Genomic DNA, 21,010 nt, shown 5'->3' on the forward strand with positions numbered 1-21,010 from the left:
ATTGTACAACTGAGTTATTAGAACAGCGTATACACATTATTTAGTCTTAATGTATTATAGTAACAGCTACTGATAGAAAAAACTCAAGGGAAAAATTACACTTAAAAGCTAGCTTTATAAATAAAGCCATACAAGTGGTCAAATAAGGAAGATATGGTCTTGTCTGCCACTTAAATCTGAGTTTTCTTAACAGTCTTGCACAAACCAATCATTCTTCATTTCAGATCAGTCTTTTAAATGTGTATAGTAGTGCTCAGTCTTCCATATCTTTTGCCAGTTCCTATATAAGGATAGTAAAGTCTTCTATGCAGAAGTTATTTTATAGTTAATTACATATAGTTTCCAGACAATATGGCGAGCATAAAAGGACCTCATTTTGGTTAAGACCACTCTACTTTGTGAAGTGAACAAGTGTTATCATTCTTGTTGCATGAGGAACAAAATGAACGAGTAATCCAAACTTCCAAGTGATTTTCCAATTTCACATCAAGGCCCTTTCAAAAACTTTCCAAGAGAAGTACCAGGGGAAATATATACCATAGTAAAATGGGTAGCTGGGACTTACTGAACTCACTGCTTTGTCAGTATTAGTTTTATACATCTCCCTGTATAGCCCATATGTTTATTCTTGTCTATCAGCTTTACCTGGTAGGTGTTTGTGGCTAATGGACATTTTCTCCTAACCCAAGAACTGGTTCAGGTCACCTGAGTGCTTTTTGTAACATCACTTTTTTCTACTCTATCATGGTTGACTGGCACAGTGCTAGCCCAAAATAAAGGGTTCAAAGCTTCTCCCTGAATGATCCTAGAAACCTGTCAGGGGAAAGTATTTTTTCTTGTCCCAGACTATTTTTTTTGTTGCACGAAAAGATCCATTTGAAGTGCAGACTATTCAGACTGAATGGGTCTCCATTTTTTTTCCTCTCTGAAATCACTGGGGGTACTCAGGCTATTTTTAGATTTTTTTTTTTAAATCAGAAAATACAGAGTTACTATGTGATTTTAAATTAGAAAAGTATATTTGCTTTGGTGAAATTTTGATTATGGGTGTTATTCATAGCTAACATTCTCTCTTGGGGTGGTGAATAGCGTCTATTTCATCTGTATACAAATGGGAAGGCAGTCAAAAAAGTATACTTTTTGTGGTGACATGAAAATATTTTCCACTGGGTTGAGTCACCAACCTATGGAATCTGATAATAATAATAATCCAAAATTGGAATTTGTAATGTTTAAATTTACAAGTAATTAGACTGGAAGTTTTATTTTTTGATCCTTTTGCTTTGCATGATGCCTATAAAATTGCAATTTTAATGTATATATTGACAAAAGGTGATGTCAACGTTCAAAGTAATGTTCAAGGAGTGATACGTTCCATGTTAGATCCTTTTTTCTTCTTTCATGTACCTCAGATTCAGCTTTTGGTGATAACTGACTGTTTATACTTTGCTAAAGCAGGCAGAGGCTGATCTCCGGCATGTTTAGGAACATACTCTTTGTTGGTTTTTGATCATAAATTACATGTTTATTCTGGCCATTATAAAGAGAAGCAGTTTTGATTTTTATTTTTATTCTTCTTTTCTGTAGTCTGTAAATAATGATTTGGAGTTTTGTGTCTGTCTCACTATTATGACTAGAAATCTGTGGCTTCCTGTCACTGCACTGTCACTTCTTAGAACCATCTTATTATGCTGATTGTACTTTTCTTTCCAGAGATACCAGCACACTGGGATTCTCTGTTATAGAAAAATATATCTATTTTGCAAGATTATGTAGAGCAAAATCAGAAATAATCCCTGTGCAGCACTTTGTGGCTCAAAAAAGAAATACAAAAATTCCCCTACTTGCCAAGTATTTCTTAAAAATACCAGACCCATTAAAGTGTTTAGTGTACTTGTGTTCCCACTAACATACAGGGGAATGACAGGGAAGTTGCTGATATGACCAGACACTGGGTTAGGTTCTCTGTTGGTATTTTAAATGGTCAAACATGATTCTGAAGGCTTTTTCAAGAATTAATATCGAGTGATTGTTTTCTTGGTTTATTAATATTAAATGGAAAAAAATACTTGGGGAGAAAGAGAATGGGATAAATACACCAGTTTGAGGCATCAATTGATGCAATTCTGTGAGGTTACTGAATGCTGTGGAAGAATTAATTGTTTTGTAGGTGATCCTGATTATTTCTTTGAGGATCTTTGGTTTGAAATTTTTAGTGCTTTGCAGGGTTTTCCTCCTAACAAAGCAATATGAAATTCCAGTGTTGTGAGAAAAAAAGAAACTGTTATTAATATCTACTCCTAAGAGCAAAGATCAGCTTTCTAAATCTTTTTAGGTTCCATGAAGCACTTCTCTACTGTTGTCCAATACTGGACTGTATGAAATTGAGCTCTTTCAGAAAAAAAATGCTTAAGACAGGCTCGTATGGCAAATGCTAGGCTGCTCTGAAAAGTATTAGACTATTCCAAAATTAAGCATTTCTATTTATTAGGTTTCTACTGTTGATCTAAATTGTAATACCAAAGCTAAAAAACAAGCAAAATATTCAGCAAATATAGGTCTGCCTTAACAGGCTAGGAATATAAAACCCCTTAAGGATATTGTCAATTCTTGCTTCTTGAGACATGGTTTTAGATGGACATAGAGGTTAAAGAGAAAAACAACAAAAACAATGTTGATGGAGCAGTTGTCTGACATTGCCAACTGAAAACACAAGAAGTCTTCAGTTTGCAGAGGCTGAGGGGAGGAATACCTAAGGTTTACAAAATTGTGAAGGCAATGTGTGAGCTGAGTTGTTCACCAAATCCCACAATACGGAAACTGGGACAGAGATGAGACTGGTGGGAGATTGGTCTATAGCAGACAAAAGACAGTATTTCGTTACACAGTAGATAGTGAACTTTTGGAATTTGTTGCCCCAGGAGACTGTGGGGGCAGACAGTATTAACAGGTTCAAAAATGTGTTAGACAAATTCATGGAAACAGATCAATAAATGGATACTAAAAGAAGTAGACAACAATGTACGATCGAACATCTCTGACACAGTAAATCTCAATGCTCATGGAGAGCAGCCAGGCTAGCGTGCTTTTCCTGGGCACTGTCTGCTTTTACAATTGTTTGGAGACAGACTATAGGGCTACACGGACTGCTGTTCAGACACAGAAATAAGGCATTTCTTATACTCTTCATAAAAGTTTAATGATGAGTATGCGTTTTGGATATACTGTAATGCCATCTTAAACTGAAACACCAATAAATACTGGTATCCATGTTTAGATATGAATCTGATACCATGAAAAGTGTTTGCATGATGCTTACTTCAAATTGTAGTAATTTCAGCAATACTCTATAGAAACCTCCTAGAAGATGTCTCCTTTTACGAATAAAAATACTTAATTGTTTGTTTCATTCATGCTTATCATCCCTTGTACCCACCCCCACCCCCCTTAAAGTAATCATGCAGTTGCAGTAAAGGGCAGAAATTACCCTGGCAGAAGTCACTTTGGCTGATTTTATGGGACTGTAGTGCAAGAAAAATATTTTTCTTCAGTAGAAAGAAATATTAGAAAAAATATCCAGCACATAGATTGCTCAAGGTGGCTATGCTAGCCCTGTGAAAAAACATGTATATCTTCAGATTTTTAAGCACACACCTATTTTTAAGTTATAATATCTTGAAATATGGAAAAAGATTTTTCTCTCTCATTTTTGTTTTTCAGCTAAGATTAAAAATAGGAGGATGAACCTGAAACTTGCATTAATGTTTAGACAGTTGGCTAGAAATTAAAACCAGCTGTTGTGAGCTATGATCTCTGCATTCTTTGCTTGTACTAGCTGTCAGGCATGAAGGCACCAACATCATTTATTTAATGGGTTTAATCAGAATTGTGAAGAAATTATGAAATCGGGCAGCTGTGACTTTAGTTATAAAAAGTGCTTAGAGATACCTCTCTAAAATTTGTTAACTAAAGTTATTGTATTATTTCAGTCTTTTTATTCAGTACTTTCTGTCTACTGCTTGGAATTATTTCAGGTATCTCTTTGGAGCATTGTGTATCAGACAAATAAGTTGACAGACTTTCAAGCAAAATTTCTCTTTTATCCACCTTGCCTTGCTGGAGCTTTTGAATAAGATGTCTTGAATAGACACACTTTTAGTTTAACTTGGATAATTCTTGAATGCATGAGTCTTCAATGCTTCAGTTTGCGGGAGGTCATAGGTTTTTATTCTAGACCAAAATTTACCTGGGGTGTGACACCATGGTGACATTTGGGGACAATTGCAAAGGAAAATCTGATGCCTCACCGCTCTCCAAGTGGACCCAGGTACACATCTACCTGCATGCATTGCGAGCAAGGTGGACACACTAGGGACCAGTAGTTGTTATTATCTAACTTTGGCTTATTGAGATATGGTAGCGGGATACTTCTTGGAAGGTTTGGAGACTCCCTACCCAAGGACAGGTAAGACATCCAGGCAATCAAGGTCAGTCTGCCTTGTGCCCTGTGGGCATTTTCATTGAGAATGTGAGGCATTGTCAGGTTCAGCAGAGACACAAGGATCCATTTTAAATAACACTGTGAGCTGAAGACAGAATGGAGAAGAACAAAGTACACTGTTTTATAATATTTAGTTTAGCAACAGTTACACATTTTCAGCTCATGGTTATGGACGGCCAGTAACCCATCCCTGATTAAACTTTCTTCTAATATGCACTTCAGGGTATTTTTTTTTAAAAAAATAAGTTAACATAGCTCTAATGGAGAAGATGCTAAACACTTAGTATTTTGTAAATGTAATCTGTAAACTTCAGTGGATGTTTCCTAAAAAAAATGAGAACTAAACTTGCCTCCAGTCACATAACTTTACAGGACTGGTCATGAAAAAAATAACTGAAATATTTTACAAACCAAAATGCAATTTTTGAGAAGTATTCCATGATAACCACTCCTGAAAATGACACATGTTTTCTCTTGGAAGTTGGTTTTGAGTTGCAATTTGAGTTAAAATGGACAACAAATATTGCAATATACCCATATCAATTAGTTGCAACAACTCACCTCTCATGGTGTTTGTTATGGGTCTCAGCTTCTCCCACTTGTCTCAGCTACACTGGGCACCAGTTGTAGTCAGAGTCCAACTCAGTCAGCCTCACACAGAGTACCATTGGTACAGCGCAGGCAAGCTAGTAGGCTGCAACAAAGCTTTTACCATTAGTCAGATTCTACTGTCCTTGCTGTTTCTCCTTCCTGCAGAGGCGAGGCAAGGCCAGACCACACCACTCCTCCTCCATCCAACCCCCTTCTCCCACAATCCTCTGTGTTATTTAACTACTTAGCGGAAGGAGCTACAGCTGCACATCATCCATGTCAATCAACCCACTGCCTTCGAGGCAAAGCCACAGCTGCATAGTAACAATGCTAATCAACCCACTGCCTTCATTCCTCTACAGTTTTGGAATTCTTTAAATTCTGCTTTAGAGAAGTCTGTACTGTAACGTTTATTATATTGTGGTTTTCATTTGCATGTTGATTTGTACTACTTTAATCATGTTTTAAGGCATTTCAATAGTAGCAATGTGTACAATGTTACATGCTGATAATGCCTGGAAAATATTAATGCCTGGAAATTTTTGTTGGCAATTGCAGATTGTATTATAGGCCACTTTAAATTTCCATTAATATAAATATCCTTTAAAATAAGTTTGATATATAAACAAAGATTGAATTTCATTATATCTCTATAAGAGATGGGAAATCTCAAAGGATGAAGAGTCTTTTAAAGGTGTAATTTGAAAGTTTGGTCTGAAAGAACATCACGAGTTCAAAAGCAGACATCTTCTGCAGTCTGATCTACACATATGTGCTCAGATCTTTTAACAAAAGCCATATGAAACCTGTTGGCTTTTAGATATTTTGGAGCAAGGTTAAAATCGGGCAAGTCCAAAGCTAAACCAAGCTTGTATGACAACAGCTATTGTTGCAGGAGGCAAAGACTGAAAAAAAACCAAACAAAAAACCCAACCCTCTTCTTTCTTGCATTTAGTCTGTTTCTGAAATTTCACAAAAGCAGAAGTTATATGAATTTTCATATTATTTATTTTCTGTTATATTTCCCAAACTATGACCAGTGACACATTACAATTCTAAATTGTGTTCTGTGTAACTCTTTTTCCTTGATTTTCCATTGGTTGTTTCAGATTTTTTTACCAGCAGAAAGTGTCATTATTTCTAATACATCTTTATTACTATTAAAAAAGTTTTCTTACATATTTGAGATAAAGCAATTGAAATATTTTGGAGTTTTAAAACTCATAACTTGTATCACAAAAGTATAAATTTATTTAATAATACAGAGTTAATATTTTTTATGGCTTGCTTGAAAGCTTCTCCGTTATCTTTTTGATTGTAGTGTCCTTTGAAAAAAGAAAATGCATTTTTAAAAGAAAAGCAATAAAAGGCATCTTTTCTTATTTTTTCCTTACAAACATTAATAGAAGGAAAGATGTACAATTTCAGGCTTCCATTGTACAAAGAATAACAACTCTTCCCTTTCCATAAATAAAAAAAAAAACAAAAAACCCACAAATGTCTTGAAAGCACTTATTAAGTTAAGGTCCGCATTTTGTATATGCTGCCTAAAGCAGATTAGGAAATTTTAATACCCTTAGTTGGTGCTAAGGTATAAAGAAGTTATAACAATTAGCTTCTGTGTTAGAGGTGTGTGGGTGGGGAATTATTTTTTACAGTTGGAGCTAGTCAGGAATATTGCCAGACTCTTTCAGCAGTCACAGGTCTACAAGAATCTGATTTTAAGTGAGACAGCTATTCACAGATCTTCTTACAAGGTTCCAAAAAACAGATGGGGTATTGTTCTTTGCGATGTATTAAAACTTATTTTAGCAGTGCAAATGCCATTCTGACATGAGAAAATCTACAGAATCTCTCTTCACTATTTATTAAATAAGCCGTAGAGTCATGGATCTTACTTTTTCTCAGTCCTGAGTAAGTTGTTCTAGAGCCTTTGCAGAGCAGATAACTTAAAAGTATTTTGAAAGGCCCTTTTATGTCAGTGACCAAGTATGTTGTCAGTCTTGGAAGAACTGGTTAGATTGTGCTGAATGTTAATATATATATATGGTGCTTCAATAGTACTTTCATTTGTACAGCACAGTGCTCTGTTTCAGGCTTCATGGGCTCAGTAAAATCCAGACCATATGAATCTCAGCTACATGCAGACTTGTTGCCATCAGCCCCACCACTTCTGTCTCACACAGAGGTCTGGTGCTCCAACAGATCCTTGGTGCTTTATTATAAGGAGCTACATGTGGACGGAAGTGCTCGGTAGTTTAGCAAACTATGCCTAGACACCAAATTTGATGGAATCAAGAGCACAACTAACATCTTGTAAAGTCTCAGTGGGGTTTGACCCCACTCTTTCTTATGGCTGGAGAATGCCATAATCACCAAGCTGTAAGCATGCTCATAGTGACTTTGTGTCCCCATGCTCACCCCCAAGAGTTGACTCAAGAATTGAAAGAGCTGGTTGAAATGTAAAGAGATTCAGAGAGAGAGCAGGCAACAAAGAGAGACTGATTCTAGTCCAGTTGTTAGTGCATCCTTGCTGGGAGGAGAAAAAGGCCTGATTTGTGATTGTTCAGAAAAGTTTGTGCTTTAATGTAGTAATATCATAAAATGGATACCTACATCAGAAGTATGGAGTGACACCTCTGTGCAAGCAAGTCTTTTTCTCCTTGATTGCATCATTTCCTCTGCTGCACAATAATCTGGCCTCAGCATCTGGGCTTGGCATTTCTCTTCAGCCTCTGCTGATTTGTATTATTTGGGATTCAACCAACCTTATCTACCTTGTACTTCCGGAGGGTAGACTTTGGCCTGTTCAGGAGACTGATTGACAGAGTCCCTGGGGAGATAGTTCTGAAAGTCAAGAGTCCAGGAAAGCTGGACATTCTCCAAGAAGGAAATCTTTAAGACGCAGGAGCGGGCCATCCCCATGTGCTGAAAAATGAGCTGGTTGTGAAGAAGACCTGCCTGGCTGAACAGAGATCTTTGGCTGGAACTCAGGAGAAAAAAGGAGAGATTATGACCTTTGGAAGAAGGCACAGGCCACTCAGGAGGACTGCAAGGACGTCATGAGGCTGTGCAGGGAGAAAAATCAGAGGGGCCAAAGCCCAGCTAGAACTTAATGTGGCTTCTGCTGTAAAAGACAATGAAAAATGTTTCCATAAATACATTAGCAACAAAAGGATGGCTAAGGAAAATCTCCATCCTTTTTTGGATGCAGAGTGAAACATAGTGACAAAAGATGAGGAAAAGGCTGAGGTACTTAATATCTTCTTTGCCTTAGTCTTTAATAGTAAGACCAGTTACTCTCTGGGTATCCAGCCCCCGAGCTGAAAAATGGGGACAGGGAGCAGAATGAAGTCCCCATAATCCAAGCAGAAATGGTCAGTTGTAGTGTAATGAAGCTGGGTTAATTAGCATTGATAATATACAACTGTGGGTTGGCTCCAGGGGCAGTGGGTTGGCTGATGTAGATAAGGTGCAGGTGTGGCTGGTTAAGTGGTTGAGAACCAATGAAGAGAGAGCAGCCGGGGAAGAAGCAAGAGGAGAGAGAACACATGTCCTGGATGAGATGAGGATAAGGCAGCAGAGGGACTGTATGAAGAGTATGCTGGTATGAGACGGTAAAAAGACCTTGTTGCAGCTGGCTAGTCTGGAGAGTGCTGTGGTAGTCAGTGACCTGCTACACCACTTAGACACACACAGGTCTATGAAGCTAGATGGGATCTACCTGAGGGTCCTGAGGGAGCTGGCAGATGTGCTCACTGAGCCACTTTCCATCATTTATCAGCAGCCCTGGCTAACCAGGAAGGTCCCAGAAGACTAAATGTTAGCTAATATGATGCCCATCTACAAGAAGGTTAGGAAGGAAGATCTGGGAAACTACAAGCCTGTCAGTCTGACCTCAGTGCTGGAGAATGTTACGGAGCAGATAACACACAGAACAACCAGGCAAGCAGGCACAGCCAGTGTGGGTTTATGGAAGGCAGGTCCTGCTTGACAAACCTGATCTTCTATGACAAGGTGACCCACTTAGTGAATGGGGGAAAGGATGTGGCTGTTATCTACCTAGACCTTAGTAAAGCTTTTGACACCATTTCCCACAGCATTCTCCTGGATAAACTGGCTGCTCGTGGCTTGGATGGGCATACTGTTCTCTGGGTGAAAAACTGCCTGGATAGGGGGGCCCAAAGAGTGATGGTAAATGGAATTACATCCAGTTGACGGCTGGTCATAAACGGTGTTCCCCAGAGTTCAGTACTGGGGACTGTTCTGTTTAATATCTTTATTGAGTGTCTGGACGAGGGGATGGAGTGCACCCTCAGTAAGTTTTCAGATGGCACTTAGTTGGGCAGGAGGGTTGATCTACTTGAGGGTAGGAAGGCTTTACAGAGGGATCTGGACAGGATGGACCAGTGGGCCAAGGCCAACTGTATGATGTTCAACAAGGAGAAGTGCCGGGTCCTGCACTGGGGTCACAACAACCCCACGCAACGCTACGGCCTTGGGGCAGAGTGTTTGGAAAGCTGCCTGGTGGGGGAAAAAAAACAAAAACAACAAAAAAAAACCCAAACCAAACCTGGGTGTGCTGGTTGACAGCCAGCTGAAAATGAGCCAGCAGTGTGCCCAGGTGGCCAAGAAGGCCTATAACATCCTGGCTTGTATCAGACACAGTGTGGCCAGCAGGACAGGGGAAGTGTTTGTGTCTGCCCCCACCCCGTACTCAGCACTGGTGAGGCTGCACCTCTAATCCTGGGTTCAGTTTTGGGCCTTTCACTACCATAGGGGTGTAGAGGTTCTGGAGTGTGTCCAGAGAAGGGTAACAAAGCTGGTGAAGGTCTGGAGCACAAGTCTTGTGAGGAGCGGCTGAGGGAACAGGGGTTGTTTAGTCTAGAGAGAAGAAGGATCAGGGGGGATCTTACTACACTTTACAACTACCTGGAAGGAGGTTGTGGTGAGGTGGGGATCAGTCTCTTCTCCCTAGTAACAAGGGATAGGACAAGAGGAAATGGCATCAAGTTGCGTGAGGGAAGGTTTAGTTTGTCTGTTAGGAAACATTCACTGAAAGGGTTGTCAAGCATTGGAACAGGCTGCCCAGGGAGGTGGTGGAGTCACCAACCCTGGAGGCATTTAAAAGACGAGTAGATGTGGCACTTAGGGACATAGTTTAGTGCTGGATGTGGTAGTGTTAGGTTAAGGGTTGAACTCAATGGTCTTAAAGGTCTTTTCCAATCTAAATCATTCTATGATTAAGATGAGGAGGATCCAGGAATCAGCATACAGGGGCTTTAACCAGCAGCCCAATAACCTCTAGCAGCGATGAAAAGGCTGCTGTGACTGACTCTATCACAGCTTTTTGAAAAAAACAGAGCTAGTCTCCATTCAGCATTTCCTCAGAAGAGGAATAGGCCAATGGGGTTGTCCAAGGTGGTAGATGCCACGATTTTCCCCTCTGGGATCAAAAGAATTTTTTAAACTTTTTTCTCTCCTCCCCTCCTCCTCCTCTCACAGAGCTCATTTGTTGGAAGGCTGGCACAGCCAGCAACCTCCACCCTAAGGCTAAGAAAATATACAGGATAGTAACCAAAAGTCAGGCTACAGCTTCTCCCTGGACAGCTTCTGTGGCAGGAGAAATGGCAGAGGAACTGCTAAGCGAGAGGAGCTGGGTGAGCAGGAAAAGTGAATTCAAGCAGGAAGAGCTTTATAGAGAGCTTTCTTTAATAGTTGCAGATTCTTCAGGCTGGAGAGTAACTACTGAGTCACTTTTAAGTTTCCATAACTTTTAGTCTAGAAAAAAGTTTGACTATGTCTTTTCTTTAGGCTGGTAAAGGCATTACTGAGAGACAATTTCTACATCTGTTACTGAAAGAGGGAAAAAGGAAGGTATTGCCATATTATGTCATTAAGCCCAAACCATTAAGTATTTATCAGGTAAAAGCTTGGTCCTGTTTACAGTATTGTAAATCTTAATTGTTCGCTTCAAAACAATTGTCTTCAATTCCTTCAAGCATGTCTAAAGCTCAAATTTTGTCCAGTGATTTTCCCAGTTGGTTCAGTATTAATCAAAAGAAAAGAAGATGTGGGATGCAAGAGTTAATCTTTTTGATAGCAGTACCTTTTTGGTGTCAATTTATCTTCCCATTCTTACAGGTATAAAATTTCTAATTTGACAATGATGGCAGGGTTTGGTAATTTTACTTAGATGACCTAGAATAACTAGTAAGTTTTTACCTTGGTAAAATTATGAAGCTAATGATAATGATTCTAATAAATGATTCCTGGCTAATATATGTTATAATATGATATTGTTAATAGATGTTAATGATATTAGCAAAAACCTGTCATGTTAATTATCAATGTAATTTCATAGAGAAATTTGAGAAGGTAATGAAATGATAGGCTCGTTTGGTTAATGGGACTTTTATCAAATGAAGCAAACTGAATAATTTCCATAATCCTAACTTGAAAGGGCACAGTGTTGACAGTTAGAATCAGACAGATTCACAAGTGAAAGCCTGTAGTAGAGAAAAATGAGATATTGTATATTTTCTTTTTGCTGAATCAGTAAGCTGGTTAGCCATTTAAATTGACTGCAACAGATGAAATGTTCCTCTCTTTTTCGACACTAAATTACTCTTTTGTTTTCATTTTAATTTATCCTGAAAGTAATTATGGTTCTTCTGGTTAAGAGAATGTGCTAAGCAAAAGAATGAAGTCACTTCAATGTCTTAAATGGGAGTGACAGATTTGTGTAAAAGTGTGTAGGAAGATTTACATTCACATACATACAGTATATGCAGTTATCTTTAGATATTATCCAATGTTGAACAAATTGCAAAATACATATTGATATCAAATATAGTTTTTTCTAATAGTAACTTTAAGTAATAATACTCTCAATACAACTATAGGCAGTAATGCAAGTTATATATGGACCTTGAAAGGAATATGGTCCTTGAACAGGTATTCCACAGTATCAGCTAAGCTCTACTTCACAATGTATTTAATCAATCTGAAAAAAAACCCACCCATGAACAAAAGATCACATTCTGAAGTTACCTGAACTTACATATAGAGGTTAGCAGAAATCATTCATAGTTTCATTAAAAATTCACCAAAATTATATTTTCCGGAAAGAGTTGAGGAGAGCTGCCATGGAAAGATTGATAAAATAAGAATGCTGGTAGTACTAGAACAGATGAAACACATGCAGGGAAAAGAAAGCGGTACATGATATGAAGGGAATCATGTAGAAGACCCAAAACCACACACAGATGATATGGGAAAAAAGGATAAAGTCATCTGTGGGAGAGAAATTACTGTTAGTTCATCGTTCTTAGTAGTGGGAGCAAAATGAGTTCTGCTTTGCAGGACAAGCAATATTAAATGCTTGAGGTAGCCACATGCCTCCTGACTCTGTAAGCAAAACTCTCAGGAACAGAGGGAAATTCCTGTGCTGCTAAGTGTTATGTGCATAGTGATCTGCAGCGGTCTTTATATAGTTTCTGAATGAAGGTAGGATGAGTTGAAAAAATTACAGAAAACCAATGTGGTGCTGGAAATGAGAATCATAAAAAGTGATGGCAAATGAATACAAAGAAATTCCACTGAAAGAGAAATTTGCATTGCTGGTTGGTACTGCTGCTACAGCTCTACTGTTCACAAGACCTAGAAAATAACTTTTGGTAGCCGTAGCATTTTTAACTCAACTCACAGAATGCTTGCCAGCATCTGTGTAACAGGCCTTTGTGATGTGGATATATATATATTGGTAAAAGCATTAAGAGGAGGAAAACCTAGGCCCCAGATATACAGACTATCTTTAAAGCACAGAGTAGAATATGTAAGGAAAAGAAAAGACAACCTAGGAAAGTTATCAACTCATATAGTTATTGTTCAAGAATAAATTAAATTAAAGCTTTGGGAAAAATCATTATTGAATGGCAAAATTCATGAAAAACTTCTTCAGAAAAAGATACGTGAAAGAGAAGGGCACTAAGATAAAGGTTATATTTTATCATGTACATTGATCATATAGAACAGCAGCAGCTCTGTAGCTGTTTACTCATCAAAAATCTTCAGAGTGTTTTAAGGATACGTTGAAAATTCAGGAAAGAAAGGAAGAAACAAACAGAACAGAAAAATGAATTGCATTGAAAACAGCCTTGAACAGAAACTTGAGGAATTATCTGGGAAATTATGTGATATTAAGACAGTTAAAGACAATCATTCCTCCTTTTTGCAGTTTAAGTCTGGTATGTTTTGGTCAAATATATTTGGATTCAGAGGTATGATTACCATTCTTTGCTGGGACAGTGATCTGTCAAGGATACCTTTGCTCATAGCAATGATCCTATAAATTCTGTGATTTTCATAAGCAATGATCTCTAACCTTTTTTCTCTTACACTTATTTCTAATCTTTTCTCTGCTAGTGCCCTGTCTGATACAAAATGGGGTGTTATCAAGTGAACTTCAGGCCTGAAATGAGGCTAATATCTCTAGTAGATGAGCTGGCTTGTTATTTGTCCTTTCAATCATTTTATGATTTTAGATAAATATGCACAAATTCAGCAATTTTCCTGAATAGTGTTTTGTTTTAAAAGTGATTAAATGCTATTTTGAAGATGCTGGTGAAGCAAGTAATGGCTAAATAAATACTTTGTTTAAAATGACATGCTTTGTGAGAAATTATCTAATTAATGAAACAGCTATAAACTTCTCACATACTTTCCATATCAGATTTCTACTTATTCTTAGCATTGCTGAGTCATAGAAATATGCACTGGTGCATCACTTTGGTAGAAATGCTATAGCTGGGAAAAAAGAGATCCTGTTTGCAGTTTGACATCTTGCTTGCTTGAACTGCTTAGCTTATTTGTCACAAAAGTTGTGTCTTTCTCATATTTCTGTTCCGAATGAAGAAACCAGTAAATTACTCTTCACTTTTCCTGAAACTCCAAAATCTTTCATAGCAAAAGGTGAAAGCTACAGGGTTTAGATGCTAAAAAATTTGCCCAAGTATAGGCAGAGGAAATCTCTGCCTTCTTAGTGGCTGCTCCTAATCTCATCAAATTGGCATCTCTTGTTTAATTTTCTGTCGTTCTGGCATGTCTTCTTTTGGGGCTTCCCTACTCAATATATGTGATCTGGCAATGCTCCAGAAGCAGCATCCCAAGCATGGGGTCTCCTCCAGCAATTTCATAGTTCTGAACTTGGATCCATGTTTTAAAGTCAAGCCTCTCAGTAACTGACTGATCTGCAACTTTTAAGGAAAACACATTTCAGCTCTGAGGCAGAAGTTGATAGCTGCACACGACCAAGAATATTCCCATAACTTTTGATATACTCTCATGGATAGTCTGTTAACGTGGACTTAAAAAAAAATAAAATTAGTTGCTACACATACAGTCTTCTAAAAACAGCTGATTTAAAAAACAGCTTGTGATCAAAGGAGGGTAGTATATGTAAAGGAGCAATTGGAGTAGGAAGACACAGATGGCTGTATGTGTGTGCTGGAACAAAAAAAAGGAGATTTCCTCATGGCTGGAAGGTGTTTAGTGTCATGTGAAAGATTCCCTGCAGTGATACTAATAAAATTTACATGATATGTTACAATAAGCTTCATGTCTTGGGATCTGGGTGTCACTTGAAATTGAGTATCTTACTAATTTTTCATTCTGTGAATTTGGTGAAGATGCATGTAGGTGGAAAACTTCCATGTTGTGGAGGGTTGGCCCTGTCTGGATGCCAGGTGCCCACCAAAGCTGCTCTGTCCCTCCCATACTTAGATGGGCAGGGGAGAAAAAATACAATGAAGGGCTCATGGGTCGAGGTAAGGGCAGGGAGAAATTATTTAGCAGGTACCATCACGGGCAAAACAGACTCAACCTGGGGAAAAATGAATTTAATTTATTACTGTTCAAATCAGAGTAGGGTAATGAGAAATAAAACCAAATCATAAAACCACCTTCCTCCACCCTTCCCTTCTTCCTGGGCTTATTTTCACTCCCAAATTCTCTACCTCACCATCAGTGGTGCAGGGGGATGGGGAATGGGGGTTGTAGTCAGTTCATCACACATTATGTCTGCCCCTCCTCCTCCTCACGGGGCAGGACACCTCACACTTCCCCTGGTCCAGCATGAGGACCCTCCTGGGAGACAGTTGTCCACGAAATTCTGCAACATGAGCTGAGTCCTTCCCATGGGCTGCAGTTCTTCGTATACTGCTCCAGCCTGGGGTCCCCCCCACGGGGCGCAGCCCTTCAGGCACAGACGGCTCCAGCCTGGGTCCCCCGCGGGGTCACCAGCCCGGCCAGCAAACCTGCCCCAGCCCGGGCTCCTCTCCCCACGGGGACACAGGCCCTGCCAGGACCCTGCCCCAGCACGGGCTGCCCACGGGGTCACAGCCCCCTTCGGGCACCCCCTGCTGCGGCGTGGGGTCCCCAGGGGCTGCAGGTGGGGACCTGCCCCACCGTTACCCTCCATGGGCTGAGGGGCACAGCCTGCCTCACCAGGGGCTTCCCCAGGGGCTGCCGGGGAACCTCTGCTCCGGGCCTGGAGCCCCCCCTGCCCCTCCGTCTGCACCGGCCTGGGGGGCTGCAGGGACGCTCCGCTCACACAGCCTCACGCCTCTCGCCTGCTGCAGTTGCTGTCATGCAGTAACTTTTTGCCCTTCTTATATATGTTATCCCAGCGGTGCTACCACTGTTGCTGATGAGATCAGCTTTGGCCAGTGGTGGTCCATTTTGGAGCCGACTGCCATGGGCTGTATCAGGTTTAAGGGAAGTTTCTGGCAGCTTCTCACAGCAGCCATCCCTGTAGCCCACCCACTACCACAGCCTTGCTACACAAACCCAATACACATGTACAGCATTTTATGATGTTTGAAAGAAGTTGCTCTGAAGTATGATAGAGACAACCTATTTTACAAAAGAGTTTGTAGGGTTTTTTTATCTCCCGTGCAGAGGAAATTATCTACAGTGTCTCTTCCCTGATGACACCCAGAGGTGTGCAGATTACTGAGAATTCTGATTTCTCAAGGTCAAATCAAACTGAAGGCAATCATTCCTCATCCAACTTAGCTGAGCCAAGTTGCTTGCTTTGGCACTGGTACCACATCCTAAAAAAAGCAGATTTTTCTTGCTTGTGGGCAGGTGGTTAGAATACCATATAGAGCTCATTTTTGACTGTCAGGATTGAAATTATTTTTCAGCCAAGGAGAGATATAACTACATCTGTTAACTATTAAATTGTGGAGAAAAAAATTTTGAAAAAGTTCAAAAAGTACCTCAGTTGTAAAATAAAATATAATAAAACCCCCAGAATTTCAGAGCAATTTCTTAAAAAAACCCTAAAAAGATAAATGTAATTCCATTACATTCTGATCAACAAAATTACTCAACTCTCGCAGACTGTTTTTAAGCCAGTGAGTGTTTAACTACAACTTGAGCAACAGTAGCATAGGTGGTTATTACTAACATGTCAAAGACTTCAGTAAAACTTGAAAGGTTTTTTTGCACACATCAGTATGGTTTTTAACAGATTCTTGAATGCTCTGTATAAAAATCTGGGTATTTTAATGTCCTTGCCTGTGCTATTCTTAAATTGAACCTTTAAAATGGGAATGGTAAGAGGTGTTAAACAGTCTTTATTTTTACTTCAAGTATAGTAGATTTCAGAAAGTGAAAGACTACTCTTTATTGGTAGAGGCTTTCTGAAATTTAAAAGATTTTTCAGTAATTATAACTGATGCTAATGAACTAGATATGAAATTAACAAATACTAAGTTAATTATTACTCACACCAATTGTTCTTCTAAGAATTCATTCAGACATCTCCTAAATTTAATTAAAAATTTCTTGTGTGAGAGCTAACAGAGGTCAAGATTACAGGCAAAGTCAGAGAAATAAGTAATACTCAACTAAGAAAGAGAAATATTTTTTTACATTACTTTCAAAATATACAGTACATTATTGACTGCATTCCCTTTGTAGCAAAGGCCTCTCACAAGGAATTGATGTACAATTCCTGAAGAGCTAATTGTGGTTTTGATATTTGGCTTGAGGGTTTTGCTGTTCAAGAGTGCTACAAGCATTCCAGCGTAACTTTTCACTTTATATTATATTAATTTTTCACCAAAGTATTGATCATTATACTTTTATTTATTTACATGGTCCTGAAACTAAAAAGGACATGGCAGTTGCCTGCAAAGCTATCCTTAAGAAAAAGGTTTGAGTCAAACTCCTCCTTCTCAGAAATTTTGTTGTACTATTTCTGTGAGTAATTTGGCCCTGTAGGATTGCATGGGTAAATAAAATAAAAATAAAAAAAAAGATGGGTGATAGTTTTAATTCAGCATGTGTAACTGAAATGGTTAGCTAGTGCAATGAATGAATGGCAGTTTGTATATTTAGAGCAAGAGCTGTATTGCCAACATAGCACACACATGTGATCTCCTCCTTGCGATTTAGGCCAGAGTGTAATGTGCTTAATTTCTACAAGATTCATGTAAGAGGGGAGCAGTGTTACTAACTGACTAATTCTGATTATGAAACAATTTGTGCTGTCTTCATAGGAGAAGAAATTACAGGTTTGTGGGGTTTTGTTCTTAAAAAAAGTCAATATTTTCTTTGCAACAGTAATTTAAAATAATCTACTGTCATGAACTGAATATGGCTTCCTGAAGCCTGTAGCCTGGTTCGCTTGCATGAATTGTTTATTGATCTGATGTGAAGTAATTCAGCAATGAAATTATCTTGAAAATTAAAACAAATATTAAGTAATGGATGATCCAATTTACTGTAATGTGAGCTTATTGCTGCATTCATTGCTAATTCATGAAGTGAAAATCTCAAATAAAACTGTTTTCACATTTCACCTACATTCCACAGCATAGTTTTTTGCAGGAGGATTGCTAAAGTGGATGCAAAGTCCCTAAATAACTGCCCTATGCAAATATTATACTTACATTTTGAGTGAAATAGTCTTAAGAAAATAGATTTTCTTGCCTCTCTCTAACACAGGTTAAGCGTTTCTATTTTCACAGAGTCTCTGCAAACCTCTGCAAGATGTACCCATGCAGACCAAATTCTTTCCATTTTTGTTTCCAAGTACTTATGGCAAAAGCTTTTATTTTCCTTCCTGTGAAGTGATTTCCTCATCACAATAAAAGAGGAGATTATTTAGGGGTAGGAGACTGTGCCCAGTCTGCGAAGGAGTTACTGACTGTCATTTGCCATATTATTTTCCTGATATTTAAGCATGGCAGCAGAATTAACTTTCAAATACTTTCACCCTTCTGGATGAAATTCAGTCTTGTGCATGAAGCCTTTAAAGGTACAAAACTTTATCACAATCTACTCTTCCATATTCAGGAAGATGAATGGAAGAGAAAATTAAGTATTTTTTGTGCTATTGTTTGCCTTTATCACTGATGGAAGATATTATTTAATAATTTTCAGCGTGTCTAATCAAACAGAAGAGAATTAATGGCCAACTTCTCTCAGCCTATGTCTTAGAACATGTTTGTAGTAAAATATATTCTCATATGTACTTTATAAAAGAAATTATCAATGAAAAAAGCATTATGGAATCACCAAACAAAAATAATTGTATTGTCCAGAAAATACGCCATATTTATTAAGAAGAAACGACAAAAAGCCATCCTAAAAGAAAAAAGAGGAAGGAATTGCATAGTAATAAATTGCTCTTTTAGCGTAATTAAATTATTACAGAGGTAGTCTCTGTGTTTAAGAAATCATATATTTACCAATTTAGGACATTTTTGCATTTTGTTTTGAATGGTTTAAGAACTCAATCTTGAATACTGTGTAATATGAAACTATTTTAAAGAAAGATGAAAATCAGAGTCTTTTTTTTTGCAAATAAGCTATTATTTTTTCAACCTTCCAGAAAAAGTACAGGTAGAACTTCCATTAGAATATAGTTTTGGCATGCTCATCCTTTTAGCTGCCAGAGAAAGCCATTTTAAAAAGCATGGGTCAGATTTTGTGACTTGCAAAGTAAATGATTATTATTTTTATTTGAGTAATAAAGTAAAATAAAGTTAATAAAATGCACTTTTGAAGATTCCTTATTCATGTAATGTTTCATGGTCTCCAGTTTATTAATTAGCTTGTCCTTATAACATCCTCACCCTCTCCCCAAGCAAAATAAACCTCACCAAAACCAGTTTCTCATTTAAACTTCTGAACATCCCTGATCAGTGCTGTTGTACGATTCAGCTGAATCTCCTGGTGAAGTTGATTTTCTCTCTTCAGTTGATTTTCTTTAGTGTTAGAGTGTGTTCCTTCTGCTTCCTGCTTTGGGGGCATATCTTCCACAGTGAAAAGTGATGAGCAGCTAGAGGCAAGAAACTAGATCAAAAGTCTGTTTCTGTCTATGGACAGACTTGGTTATCCAAAACAAAATAAGAAGTATCACCATCCGTAGTCCCATCTGTAAATGCTTCATCATGGTAATAATTCGGTGCACGATAAAATCACTTCTCAGCATGAATAACTGCAGAATAACAGATCCCATCTGAAAGAAAGCAAAAGTGTGTGGTAGGAGGCAGATGGGTATTGTGAAAATGACAGCTACTTGGGAACTAAATACAGGAATTGCATACTCTGCACCTCAGCTTTAGGACTCATCTGCTGTTTGTAATATCAGGATGTGCTGAGACAATTCTTCAAGTATGAATTTCCATGGAAAATGGCTTGAATCATCAATGTAGGTTTTTTTCTCAGCACTTTGCCTTCTCTTAAAGGTTTCTTTTAAGTTTATCCTGTTTAGCTTGCTACAGCTGAATAAATCCTACCCCAGGACATAAGCATTGCAGGAATCACAGCTCACAGCTCCAATGTCTGTCCAATATCTGGCCAGTTCAGATATGCCAGACTATTTATGATGAGTACCTACCTCAGAAGAAAAGCATTATCAATACAAAATATTTATGCAACTGCAACATGTGTCCACTGGCATTTACCTGAGATAAAATCTGATGGTTTAAAGAACGGTTAGAGATGGAAATAAGAATCCCTTAATTATATTTAACTGAAAAGTCTCTTGTTGCCTGTTGTGATTTGATTTTTGCCAAAACAACATAGTAAACAGGCCCTGATAGTGCAATTAGCTCACACAGAATTGTTATGTATTTTGACTTCAGTAGCACCCTTGAAGTCTAAAGGACTTCAGCACAGGTTTTATTAAGGAAGAGTGGGATAGTACACAAGGTCAAATTTGAAAAATATAAATATGTGAATTTTCCTAACAAAACATTGTAAATATTTTTTTTTAAACTAATTAGCTATTTTTGCAATTCTTTTAGAACCATTGGATACAAAAAGAAGTATGTGAAAGTTCCACATGGGCATATCTGGGTGGAAGGTGATCACCATGGACACAGCTTTGACAGCAATGCTTTTGGCCCGGTAAGTCAATTCTCTGAATATCATTTACGCTTTCCAACTGAAAAGCAGTGCATGTCTCCTGGGTCATATATGCAACCCGTCAAGTACAAATTGATTGTGATTGTATCTTTATTATTTTTTTGAGAATTATTAGACTTTATAAAATATCTTGGTCAGTGGAGACTGAATTTGCTCCTAACTATTATAAAAAAAATAAAGGCTCCTTTTAATTGCTCCACATGGAAGGAGAAGTGATAGATTTTAAATCTGGAGGGATGTGCTGGAGGAGTAGCCAGAGGGCAAGCCAGCTCCCTATAGCTGACAGATGCTCCCTGAGGACCTGTTGCCAGCTGATGTAATTTGGAATGGTTCCCTCCCAGTAGCTCAGTCTTGCTTTAATGCCAATGCTGGGATAAAGAATTAGGAAACCATAACTGTGCTTAGTAAGTGTTAACTCTTAAATTGGTCTGTGGATGATGGAAAAGACATTTCAAAACTTTCCCAGAAAGA

At 38.3% G+C, this 21,010-nt stretch overlaps 1 protein-coding gene across 2 annotated transcripts in view; it reads left to right on the forward strand.

The window, feature by feature from the left end:
• IMMP2L (inner mitochondrial membrane peptidase subunit 2) overlaps window positions 1-21,010 on the forward strand; it is a 477,884-nt gene that overhangs the window by 354,538 nt on the left and 102,336 nt on the right. For both annotated transcript variants that reach the window (XM_040596098.1, XM_040596096.1), the window contains exon 5: window positions 20,419-20,521. In XM_040596098.1, coding sequence (XP_040452032.1) covers window positions 20,419-20,521 — 103 coding nt within the window. The remainder of the gene's footprint in view (window positions 1-20,418; window positions 20,522-21,010) is intronic.

The sequence above is a fragment of the Falco naumanni genome, chromosome 5, assembly GCF_017639655.2.
Source record: "Falco naumanni isolate bFalNau1 chromosome 5, bFalNau1.pat, whole genome shotgun sequence".
NCBI lineage: Eukaryota > Metazoa > Chordata > Aves > Falconiformes > Falconidae > Falco > Falco naumanni.